This window comes from Chinchilla lanigera, unplaced genomic scaffold (genome assembly GCF_000276665.1).
Source record: "Chinchilla lanigera isolate Chin_1 unplaced genomic scaffold, ChiLan1.0 scaffold00036, whole genome shotgun sequence".
NCBI classification, from domain to species: Eukaryota; Metazoa; Chordata; class Mammalia; order Rodentia; family Chinchillidae; genus Chinchilla; species Chinchilla lanigera.
In genome coordinates this window covers 10,222,091-10,234,816 of record NW_004955437.1, presented here as the reverse complement: position 1 = coordinate 10,234,816, position 12,726 = coordinate 10,222,091, and the positions used below count along the sequence as shown (strand labels likewise).

The window sequence follows — 12,726 nt, the reverse complement described above, 5'->3', positions numbered from 1 at the left end:
AAAAAAAAAAAAAAAAAAGCCTTATAAAAGGCAAAAGTTTACATTTTTTTAGAAGTCAATGGAGGAGGATATATATTTATGATTGGAGTAGACACGGAATTCTTTAGCAAGACAGTGTAAAGAAGACAATACTTGCCAGCCTCATCACATTAAAACTGTTAACATAAACAGTTATTATGCAACATCAAGAAAACAGTCAACTATGTGCTCATGAAACCACATGAATATTTCTCAAAACGCAGTAGTATAACAACCATTGTTAATATCCTATCACTATGTTTTGAAATTCTGTATCATTTTTATTGCTCTCTATGCTGTTTTGTTTATGTATTTGTTTTTGCTATGTTGGTTTTTTAAAAAAACATGAAAAACAAAATTTGGATATATAAGGATAACTAGAATAGGTGTATTGCTGATGTCTGTAGTTTACTGAGGGGAACAATCAATGCTTAAAATTTTCTTTTTTCTTGACCAATTTTACACGCTTGAATTTGGTAATTAGAATGACTGATCTGAGGGGCTGGGGATTTAGCTCAGTGGCACAGCGCCTGCCTGGCAAGCACAAGGTTGTTAGTTCGATTCCCAGTACCAGAAAAAAAAAAACAAAAAACAAACAAACAAAAAAAAGAATGACTGATCTGAAAACAATATGCAGTATAAGAACCATTGCTGAACTCCTACCATTTTGTATGGTGAAGCTCTGCATCATTTCCAATGGGTTTTTTTTTTTATTTTTTTTTTTTTACTTGTTACTGTCTTTGCTTGTTTGATCAGTTTTACATTCTTATGTGTAATGGACTGAGCGATTTCACTGAAGATAACAGTATGAATATAGCAACCACTGTAAGTTTCTATCATTTTGTCTTGAGGTCATGTATCATTTTTGTTGTTTTTGCGTTGTTTTGATTTTGTCTTGTTGTTTTGTCAGTTTTTTAATTTTTAAAATAAAAAAAAGTACTGAACAGAAAATATGAGACAGAGCAAAAATTATTGCACCTCTCCATTTATGCAAGTTACAAACACATACACACAAAATATTACTTATTTTACAAGTATAAAAATTTAAGGATATTCACCCAACACATTAGAGTGAGAATATACACGAATGTGAGTCAGAGAGAAGGGGAAAAGGAATAAAACAGAACAGGCTTGCTTAAGATAAAGACACTACACTGGGAACTAGGGAATTCAGTTATCTCCACCCTGCTCTTGAAGTCCAGCAGGAAAACAAAACAAAGCTGCCAATGTTATCTCAACCAGGGATCCTTGAACTCAAGATATAAGGCTGTTTCGTTCTTGTTCTTGGTATCCATGATGACCTCATAAACCCATTATGAAGTAAACATTTTTTATTCAATTTTTATGAGTACATGATTGCAGTACATAATGATTACATTCCTTGTGGGGAGTTGCTGCATGTTCAAAACACCTCAATTCTTTTTTTCACACCCTTCTTCCTCCCATCTCCCTGTATCTCTTGGTTCCCTTACCATGTGCAAAAGACCTATCTCCCTATTTGCTATTATCTTTTATTTTGCTCTTTACTTCTACTGTATTTGGAGTTCCTCATAGAAGAGAAACTATGTGATATTTAAGCTTGGGTGTCTGATTTACTTCACTTAACATTATGCTCTCGGGGTGCTAAAGTGAACATTTCTTGAATGAGCACCACTTGACAGGTAGTAGGTGTTTTGGGCCGAGTGTCCTAGAAGCAGATCCAAGAATTCCGTGTGCCACTGTGTTACTGGAGGACAGCAGGAGAGGAGAGGACAACAGGACAAGGGAAGAGCTGGGCAAAGGAATGGGGTCAGTGAAGCCTTGTCTGTGTCTGACCCCACAGGAAGAGTAACCAGATGATAAGTAACCACTTCCAGGCACAAAGACCTACAGGTCACTTAGGGGCAGTGCAACCCTCCCAGGCATTTTCAGTGAGATGGTTGAGGGGGCTGGGGGGAGCACCTCTGAAGCTGAATACCTGTCTGTCCTCTGGCTCCAAAGAATTCACAACCCTCCCTGTTGTCCCATCCCGAAGTTCCCAAAGACTCATTCCATTACAGCATCAGCTCAAAGTCTGGAATCTCATTATCTAAGTGAGGCTAGGTACAAATGAGGCTTCTTGAGTGTAGTTCCATAGGTGAGCTCCTTGAATATCATTCCTTTTGATTTTAACAATCTCCAAACTAGATAAATCATCTTTTCCACCCCTACCCCCACCATACAATGCTGGGACTCAGACAGGATGACTGTTCAAAGGGGAATGGTAGGTGCAAAGTAGTTGCTTGCGCATAGCAATTCTGAAACCCAGTGGGTAAGTGCTGGAAGGTCCCCTACTAAGACTCAATCCTACTTCTGCCAGGGAGTACAGTGATTCACCATGGTTTTCAACTCTACCTCCTGGGGCTCTAGATTTCATCCCCTCACTCATCTTTTTTTAGGTCAAAAGCCTCAACTTAGCACTGTCTCTGCCCCTTTCAGTCAAAGCTGGTGGTATTTTTGTGAATATCTGTAAAATTTTGTGGTTTTCCTATGAATATCATTGGGGCTTTTCTCCTTTAGACAAAAGCCACACATATAGATCTCTCTGAGATAAGCCCTTCCCTATCTTGGGCTACTCCTGAAGTTAGCTTTCCTTTAGGCTTCTTAGAACCCCAATTTGGTTGAAAGATGTGGAAAAACATCCCTAAACACTGGCATATTTTGTCTACCTGAAAGGTTCTCTAAGGCACCTTGCACATCTAAGACCTTAATGAGTAACTTCATAAGTATACTCTCAGCCCTATGTTTGGACCCTGTTCTCTTGGCAGTGCCTTTCATTTGCCGTTGATTCATAATTCAGGATATTATTTAATTTTGCCATTACCTAGTAGCTGGCAACGTGGTGAGGCCCCTAAATTACCCTACCCTGGTTTTTAATAATTCTTTCTACAGTTTATTTTCCTCCTGTTGCATTTTACTATAAGCATCAAGAACCAGGTTGGAAAAAAAAACTTTTAACATCTTGGTTGCAAGTGTCACACAGTTCATTGGTGATTTTCTGTTTTCATATAACTACAAGTGACACTGTTGCTAAACCTTCTTCTAGAATATATACCGGATCCCCCTTAATCAGTATCCAATACCATGGTCCTTCTTTCACTGTTAGCAGACTGTGCAAGGAACTTCAGCTTTCAGGAACTCTGTTCAATGCCCTTCTAGGGTTTTCTGCCACCCTCATCTCAAAGCTACTCCCACATTGGTAGGCATTTGTTATGGCAGCCCCCTTCTTTCAGATACCAGTAATCTGTATTAGTTATTGATTGTTCCATAATATATTGCCCCCAAATGTTTAGCACCACTGTTTTTGTGGTTCAGGAATTCAGGAGCACTTTAGCTGACACATGAGCTCAGGACCTCTCATGTAGTTATAGTCAGGATGTTGGCAGACACAAAAGCCATTATAAGCTTGACTGGGACTAGACAATGGCTTGCACACAGAGGTGTTGGTTACAGGCTCAGTAACCTTGTTATGGCTCCTCCGTCTATTGTCATGGCATGCAGCCAATGTTCTCCAGGGCAAGGGATACAAGACAGTCTAACTGTTCTAATAGGGATTACTTTGATTGCTCTGTGAACAATAGTCAATAGGAGGTCTAGGATAGAAGCAGGAAACTTACTAAGATGCTAATAAGATGATGCATACATTGATCAACTTTCTCATCACTGGAACAAAATACCTGACATTCTCAATTTAAAGAAGAGGTTTATTTGTTGCATAGTTGCCGAGGTTTCAGCCCCTTCTTAGCTGGCTCCAAGCCTAGAACAACATGCCGAACGGGCATGGTAGGGAAAAACTGCACACTTTGTGATGGCCAGGAAGCAGAACACAGGTGAAAAGCCTGAGCCAGAGACACACCTCCAAAGGTACACTCCCACAGAGACATACCCTCCAAATGGGCCCAACCTCCTAACAGTATATGCAACCATGAACATCTACAATCAACTATAGTCCCTCTATTATCCAACCACCTCTCCAGCAGTCTCTTCATCCAGTCAGACTGACAATTTAACTAGCATAATGCACGCAAGAGAGGATGGTAATGTGGACCAGGGGGTAAGCCATGAAGTCAGTGAGAACTGTTCAGATCCTGGATGCATGCTGTGCTATTCTGAAGACAGGCCTGATACGATTTGCTCATAGGTTTCGTAGGGAGTTGAAAGGGCCAAGAGCAGCAACATGGTCTTGATCTGAGCAAACTGAAGGAACAAAATAACCAATAACTGAGATGGCCACTCTATGTATAGTTTAGGAACCTTTATTATCCATATTTTTAAGTGAGGAAAGTGAGATTTTTCAGTGGGTAATTTGCTGAAAGTTTCCCAGATAATATGTGATGTAACAGGTTCTCAACTACTGTACACTCTTGTCCATTGAGCCAGGAACATTACTAGATGGAATCACTTGTCAACACTCTTTGCCTGTAAGCCACTGGCAGATGCCTGGGTCTCTTCCAGATGGCTGAATCAGTGGTACGGGCAGGGGCATGGAGGGCAGATTCATCACTACTCTTAACATGTGTGGGCTCATAGGACTCATTGCCTATGCCACTGACACTCTGGGACTCCAGCCAGAATCTGGTGCATGTGAGTCATGCTAATAGGGGAGCTTCCAAACATGCACCCAGCACACCAGGGAGAAGGCAAAAGTCAGGGAAAACCTGTCCCCCACATGTCACCAGGCTGCCTGCTTTCCAGCTGGCAAATGTTAGCACCATTTTAGAAATTCACCACCAGGGCCAGCTATGTAGTACAAACCTGCTACTGGCTTTGTGTAGAGGATGCCAAGGGCAGGAGTCTAAAATATTAAGCCAAGGCTCCACGACAGTTACTGCTGTAGCCATCCACATCTGCACTGCCAGAGTAGACAGAATTCAGCATTTTCTAGACTGGATCCTTTTACAAGTAATTTGGATTTTTTTTTTTCTTTTCTAATTCAATTTCCACCCTCACCTCCTAAACTACATTCCAGTTCTTCACAAGAAAGAGGAAAATTCCAAGTGGCTGCCCTGGGCAGAAACAATCCTGTTACTAGGCTGGTCCCCATTACTCCGTCCTTACCTGAGAATCCCTTTACCTGTTGAGGGAGTAAAAATGTTTTCCTCTTTCTTTTCTTTCTATTCCTCTATAGGAGAGCTGTAATGATCATTTTATAGACATAGTAATATTTGATGATAAGCAAACCCCCAAAAAATAAAACAGCAAATTTGTTTCATCTTGTAGTGAAGAACAAAGAAGAACGTCTAAGGAGGGAAAGCAAAGAACATTCAGTGGCTTTACATGAGGCCTAACTAGGGAAGTTTCCTTGGGGTGGACTTGGATGTAGGGGAATTTGAGTCTCCTGCTGATTTGAGGACAGATCTTAAGTGTCACCACTTTTTAATTTTAAGTGGAGAACATAGAGACCCAAAAGGAGAGTGTAAGTAGGAGCCACAAATCTAGGAGATACTAGAACACACAACTCCTGAAGAAAAATGTCCAGCCTTACTCAGAAGAGGAAAAATGCAAATTGAAACAAGGCATCCATCAAATCAATGAGGATGTTTTGAAATGATAAATCCAGCACTGATGAGGATGCTGTAAGGTAGCAGTTCTCGTGGCACGTAGAAGAATGAAGAGAAGTCTGGATAGGCAATCTGTATCAGAAGCCTTTAAAATGGGCCCACCCCTTTAGCCAGCAATTCCTAAACTGTTTAAAGAAATATTAGTGGACCTGCACATAGCTTTAGCTTGCAGTGGTTTGCTTATTTGAGAGAAAAGTTGGAAATGATATAAATTTAATTAACTCATCAAAACTGGGTGGACACTTAAATTCTGTTACAGGAGAATATATTATGTATGATACAGGAACACGGGCATCTTATACTGGTAAATGAGAAAGCAAGGTACGATAAAGGGAGATATGTGAGAAAAACATATAAAATATTATAATATTTTAATATAATAATATATTATATTATTATAATAATATAACAACTAATAACAACAACTAATAATAACAACTGCATAACAAAATGACTAAGAGCTCAAACTCAATAGTCAGATAACTTGGTAACTTCTCAAAGCCTCAAGTATCCTTTCCTGTGAAATGGGGATCGGGGCTGGGGATTTAGCTCAGCGGCAAAGCGCCTGCCTGGCAAGCGCAAGGTCGTGAGTTCGGTTCTCGGTACCGGAGAAAACAAACAAACAAACAAAAAAAGAAATGGGGATAAAAGGCCCTTCTTTGTGGAGTTGTTAAGAGATAAATGTGAAGCCCACAGCGCAGAACTTCTGCTTGGAGAGTATTCTCTACCAAAGCAGGGGTTACGTTTCTCTATCAAAATGGAACAAGTGCAAGACCTCAGGGGTGGGTTGATAGATTACTTTTTTCTCATTGTCTTCTTTGCAATTTTTCTGTTTTTTGTATCTTATACAGGAAATATGTACTATTTCTGCAAAAAGAAAATCAAGAAACTCCTAAACTGTAGGCCCAGAGCTGCAACGGAGGGGAATTCCCTCAATGCCTGGGAGAGCTGGCCCGAGGGTGGCCAGTGGTCAGAAGGGCACCTCCCAGCAGCCCGCAAGCCCTCTCTGTCTGGTTCAGGTGGCTGCCCTGACACCACAGTGCCACATGGCCCTCAGAGTGTGCAGTAGCTTTCCCTCAGGGGTGTTTCTCCACAGAGGTGGAAAAGGTAAGTGCTCACTGGTCTGAAGTTCCCCACTGGGCTAAACAATGCTCCTTTACCCCACAGGCTCATCAGCATGGAATGCCAGTCTCATCTCTCCCCCTTGCCAGATTCTCTTCTCCTTCCATGTTCCAGCATGATAGTTCAAGCTGCATCTCCTTTGAGAAGTTTTCCCAAGTTTTCACAAGGTGCCTTAGGATGCAATCTCCTTATCCCCTGAACCCTGCCAGCCCTGCTGAGCTCATAATCTTACATGTACCTTGGGACACTCTCCAGCTCCTCAGTTCTTATCTCAATATACCTAGTTCCAGGTATACCATATATATGCCCACACACATCACTTGGGTTCTCTGGGTCTCTGTTTCTGCTCTGAAAAGTGGGAGAAATTACACTGCCTTTGCAGGATGTTATAGGGGCTAGAAATAAATCACTTAATAGCCACTACTCAAAAAAATGGTAGCTATGATCATCAAAAGCCAAACATCCCTTTTCTCTTGAAATTCACTGTTCTTGTCTATAGAAGAGGGAAGTCAGCTTGAGGAGAAGGTATTCAATCTTTGGCACACCAACCCCTAGGATGTTTGAGAACTTGTCTGATTCCTTCCTGACTCTCAGCTGAAAGCATGAAAAGGGTTTCCTAACATGTTATATAATTTAACCATTTTATCAATTTGGTCCTCTTTTGGAAAGTGTGTTTCATATCCAATGCCACATACCTTTAATTTTAGTCAAACTTTCTAGGACTTTCCAAGTTTGAAAAATGCTCAAAAGTAGAATTTCCAACATTGGGTGAAGTCAGCTGAGGACGTGGCCTTGGCAGAGACAGCCTACACAAGAAGGGTCTCGCATGTCTCCCTGAAAGCCTCACCAAGGAGGCCATAGGGTACAAACCACCTAAGCCAGAATAGAGGCCATGGGGGAAGACAGGCATGGATGACTTTGAAGGCCAGGGCCTGAGTGACAAAAGGAATAGTGGCTGAGTTAAGTGTCCTCTGAGGTTGTGGAGGCCCAACAATCTCCCAAGCTAGGCATCACCTTGCCTGAAGTTCTCTGGTATTCTGCAGGGTTCTACTCCATCTTTGAGTATAAACACTGAGCCAAGGGTAATCATTCAGTTCATTTTCGCTTACTTTCACTTACACATTGCTAAAAAAGATCAACCACCCATCTGAAAAATGGCCCAAGGATATGAACAGCAAATCTACATAAAATGAATATAAATGTCCCCTAAACATATAAAGAAATGGTCAATCTCACTCATAGTAAGAGAAATGTTCTCAAAACCCCACTGAAATGCTTTTCACCTGTCAGGATGGCAAACACCCAAATATTTGATGACATACCCTGCAGTATGCCCATTTTTTAAGCCACTGATGCTCAGCTTCAAACCCTCCCTTTCTCTTCTGTGTGGAATGCTGCAAATCACACCTCCTCCTCTGCAGAGGAGAGAAAAGGAAATGTGAACACTAGAAGGGGAGCTGAGACACAGAAGGGTGTGACCAGGACCCAAGACCTGTGGGACCTACCATGAAGCCAGAACATCAAGAAGAGCTGCTGGTGAGGCCCCAGAGTTGTGGCAAATAAAACAAGGCACATTTTCCCCGAAGAAAGTTCAGAGCATGTTGGCCCAGCTGGGGGGCTTGTGGAGGACCTGCCTCATTCCCTAGGTGACACAAAGGAGGCCCCTGTGGTATTCAGAAATGAACCTAATGTGATAGTGAAGCTACCATGGCTTCCAGCCCACTTCCTCCTCCCTCTGCCCCAGACACTGAAAAATCATGGGGAACCTGGGGCTGATCTGGATGATTATTCTTCTGGGTTTACTTCCTGTGAACTTACTGGAAAGAAACAACTGATAGGAACTCTCCATCACAGGCTATTCTTAAATCAGAGACTGTCTGTAAAGACAAGCAGCTTTACCCTGTGAGGACAAACAGTAACCTGAATCAGGCTGCTGGCAAGAAGAGGCTTTGGTGCCCAGACGAATGGAGTACAATTAGCACTCCCGTTGGTTACAAGGCAAATGACAGTGTCTCAAATGCTTAAAAGCTATTTGTTCCCCTAAGTGGATTACATATTTCCCTCTCCATATCCCCTCCCCTTACTTAGTTCTCCTTGCAGTCAGCAAGCTCTTTGGCCTGGCCTCTGGCCCAGTTATTGCCACTTCCCTGTCTGAAGCCTCCTCAGTGAGCTCTTACCCTGCTAATAAGCAGCTCTTTCTCTAAGTTGGCTTTTGGACTTGCCCAGAACTGTGTTAAATCAGAGACAGTTTCTCTAATCTGCAGCAAACACAGGTGTCTGGGGCTCCTGATCTTGACTTTTTTTTAAGAAAATTTAAAGCATCTTGTCCACGTGGAGGAAACCCTTTCTGTACGGAAAGACGGCGGGCAGTTAAGGGCTTTCTGGAGCACATCATCAATAGGTGACAGTTCTGAGGATAGAGGCTGAGGTCCCCGCAGAGACAGCTTACACGCCTTCTCTGAGCCCTTTATTCAAGGAACATTGTTCCCAAGTGCACCAGAAAAGTTGTTTTTCTTTTTTTTTGGTTTTTTTTTTTGCGGTGGGGGGACTGGTAGGTAGGCAGGCAGAGGCAGAGACAGACACAGACACAGAGAAAGAGAAATGTAGGGATTGAGAGACACAAGGCACTCCACCACGGAGCTATATCCCCAGTCCTTTTTATTTGAGACAGGTCCCACTAAAATGTCAGGTTGGCCCCTAAATTATGATCCCCTCCTGCCTTAGCCTTCTGAATCTCTGGGATTACAAGCATGCGCCACCCTCTCCAATCAGGAAAAGGCTGTGGCAACACCAATTTATAACAGCCTGAGCCATCTCACAGGATCTCTGTGGAGATCCCTGGAGGTCAGTTCACTGAGGTCACATTTGTGCTGTTAGTTTCCCTCTTTCTGAGCAGGAAGCCTCCTGGCTCCTACTCCTCTGGCGAAGCCATTAGTGAGGCTGGGAGCAAACTCTGCTTGGAGCCAATCCACGTCCTAGCCTTTGCCATCCAGCAGCCAAAGCAGGATTCATCTGCAGTGGGTGGGAAGACAGAGGGACGCAGGAGTCCTATTCAGAGGAGCCTGTACCCTAACCCATCTGCATGGCAGGACCCCCAAGGGAAATGGCTACCTGGTTTCCCGGGTTATCCAAATTGAGAGCAGGGAACTACTGTCTCAGCTGGCCCAGAACCATCTGAAGGGCTTCCCAGGATGCAGGAAATTTCAGTGCTTTAGCTGGAAAGAGAGCTGGGCACCCTGAGCAGTGGCAGAGGTCCAGCAGATCACATCACCTATGGGAAGCACAGTGCCCCTGTCACTGATTCCTCTATAGCAAGCTTAAGGGCCCCTCTCCTCTCCTGCTCAGCTGTCTGCTTACCTCTGACTCTTCTAGCAAGCTGTCCTCCTCTCTCCCCTGCCCCCACCTTAGGCCAAATGAGACTCTATAGCTCAGCAGCCATCGGGATGGCCAAGATATCAGGCTCTCCTCCAATCCCCAACTCTAGAACCCAGATTTTTGTGTCAAAGAGCCACCACCCTCTCAGCAGCACTCACCTGCATCCCTGAGGAGGAGGGAAGCCACATACAGCTATCAAGAGGTGGTTGCAGCCCTCCAGCCTTCAAGGAGCCCTGTCTCACAAACAGGAGGAATTCCTGACCAGCTCTGCCCTCTGCCTCAAGTAACTGACAGGGCTGGAAAAAGCATCAGCACCCAAAGCAGAAATCACCTGTATGTGTATTGTTTGTTTTCTGGGCCACTGAGCTGTCAAGAGACGTTAAGGAATGAGCCAGGCGTCCCCAGCTCCACTCTGAGGAAGCTGCCCACCCAGCAATCCCCGCAGATGCAAACTGCCAGTACTGGCCCTCAGCCAATGCCACATAAGGTAGACCTAGCTCAGCACCTTCCACACACAATGACTGTCCTGGGAGGAAGCCCTTTAAATACAGATTCCCTGCAGATCTCTCCATCTCCCCAAAAGCCCTGGAAGGTGGGGCAACCCTGTGTAGTCAGGATCACCTGCTCTTCAGATCCAGACCTCCATGCAGCAGGCCCTGTGTCTCCCGCAAGATGTCTGACAACTCTCAGAAGTGCATGTTGATTCTGGTTTCCTCCTTCATTCTATGGCCCTTCCTATAAGGCTTCCCCAGCACAGACCTGGAAGCTCTCCCAACCTGAGCACAGTCAGGCATGGAAGGGAGATACAAAGATTTCTGAGGATTTGGAGAGCACCTTACTCAAGCATGCACCTCACACCAAGCAGCAGAGACAATAAAAAGTGGACCCTGAAGTTCTTTTTAAAAAGTACCCAGGAAGGACTGGAGATTACTCAGTGGCACAAGTGCCTGCCTGGTAAGAGCAAGGTCCTGAGTTGGAATCCCAGTACAAAAAGAAAGTACCCAGGCATCTCCCCCTACTTTGCTCCAGTTCCTTGTTGCTGCTGCCCTCTCTCCCTGATGCTTTCTGCTCTCCACCACCCATTCCTACGCTGGGGACCAAGGCATATAAAATAATATTTTATTATGCTGGGGACCAGGCTATGTGACTGGGGTCCCATGGCTCAGAGGCTTATGTGACCTGCTTTATGAACAGGGAAGTATGAGAAAGGCTGCATGCTTCTGGCTGGGCAGAGAAAGCTCTTAACTACAACATTCCTAAAGCAAGATAACATCTGCTGAGGACAATCTAAAGAATGCAGGCATAATGATACGGAGAAGGACTTGTTCTCCACTAAACTGTTCTGCATTTACTGCAGCTGCTGTTCCATGAAAAGTACACTATCCCTTCCTTCGTGCTTCTTGCTTGCTTGTAAGAGTGGGTCAGCCTCGGAGATTGTTGTGCCTGTCTGCTACAGGCAAGTTTCTCCTGGTCCTCTGGTACCCTGAATATTGTCTTTTGTCTTTCTTTATTTTCCACCATTCTCCCCACAGGTACCTGGGGGGTCTTATCAGCCCCTAGCATTCCTAGTCCCTTTCTATGCACAATGGGGTGATTCTTCACTCTTCCCCAAAGAGTCTGTCCCACATCCATGTATACTCTGTGAATCTCTGAAAACTAAGATTGTTCTTTTCCTAAGCAAAGCCATTACTGGTTGTGGTAAAATGACGGTTTCTTCTGAAAATACCATTAATTTTACCTCTCAAAATACCATTAATTCTAAATAACTCAGGTCACACAACTGATAGGAAGCAGAGCTAGAATGACCCTTGGATCTGTCTTTGTCCAAAGCTGTATCTCCTCCCAGTGGCCTTAGATTCCAGGGGTGGCCAAAGCCTCAGCCTGCTGAAGGGGTCTGCATGACCCAGGCAAGAAGCAAGGGTGCCTAAGCCCAAGAGAACTGTCAACCATGAGTTTCAGGGAGCCCCAGGCCTAAACATCTTCCCAGAGCCCATGCACAGAGACTGACCAAGACCACCTGGCCTAGTACAGGGCCTTGGCTCTCCAGCAATGAGATTCAGAGTTGAGAGATGCAGGAGTGAGAGCAGTCAGACAGGAAAGGGAGGTCTTAGCCATAAAACAGCTACCAAATCCTGGGTGCCAGGAGCAATGTAAGAATCTTTATAATATCATTTCTGATCCACATAACCAGCCTGAGAGGGAATCATCTTCCCAATTCACAGGTAAAGAAATTCAGGGCCTTAGTGTGCTCACAGCCTCACATACCAGAGTTCAAATTTTTAAGATCTGTTACTATTCCTCTCCTCCACACAGCCTAAGACACAGAGGTACAGGGCCCTGGTCCTGGCACAAGCAGGGTACCAAATCATGCTTGGGCTGCTGGCTCCCACCCTGGGGTAGGTGTGATGTTCAGCTGCACTGATCTTGAGAGAACATTCTGCTGCTAGAATTGGCGAACTATGTCCACCTGGTCTCGCCTCAGAGACTTGGAGCCTGCTCTGGAATACCCTCCCCTAGACTTCAACAGAGTGGGCCCCATCCTGTGGAACTCAGTTCAGGGCGCTCCTCCTAGAAGAGAACTTTATGAACTCCCAATATGAAGAAGCCCCAGGCTCTCTCCATTACTCACCCT

The 12,726-nt window shown here is 44.3% G+C and overlaps 1 protein-coding gene across 20 annotated transcripts in view; it reads left to right on the top strand.

Annotated features, from left to right (window-relative positions):
- Supt3h (suppressor of Ty 3 homolog (S. cerevisiae)) overlaps positions 1-12,726 on the top strand; it is a 441,758-nt gene that overhangs the window by 414,743 nt on the left and 14,289 nt on the right. For 18 of the 20 annotated variants that reach the window (XM_013516858.1, XM_013516861.1, XM_013516866.1 and 15 more), the window contains one exon: positions 6,765-7,282. The exons of 1 other annotated variant lie outside the window; for it this stretch is intronic. In XM_013516858.1, coding sequence (XP_013372312.1) covers positions 6,765-7,118 — 354 coding nt within the window. In that variant the 3' untranslated portion in view covers positions 7,119-7,282. Of the gene's footprint in view, positions 1-6,764; positions 7,288-12,726 lie in introns of those variants that run through there. One more of the 20 variants, XM_013516883.1, reaches the window with a different exon arrangement.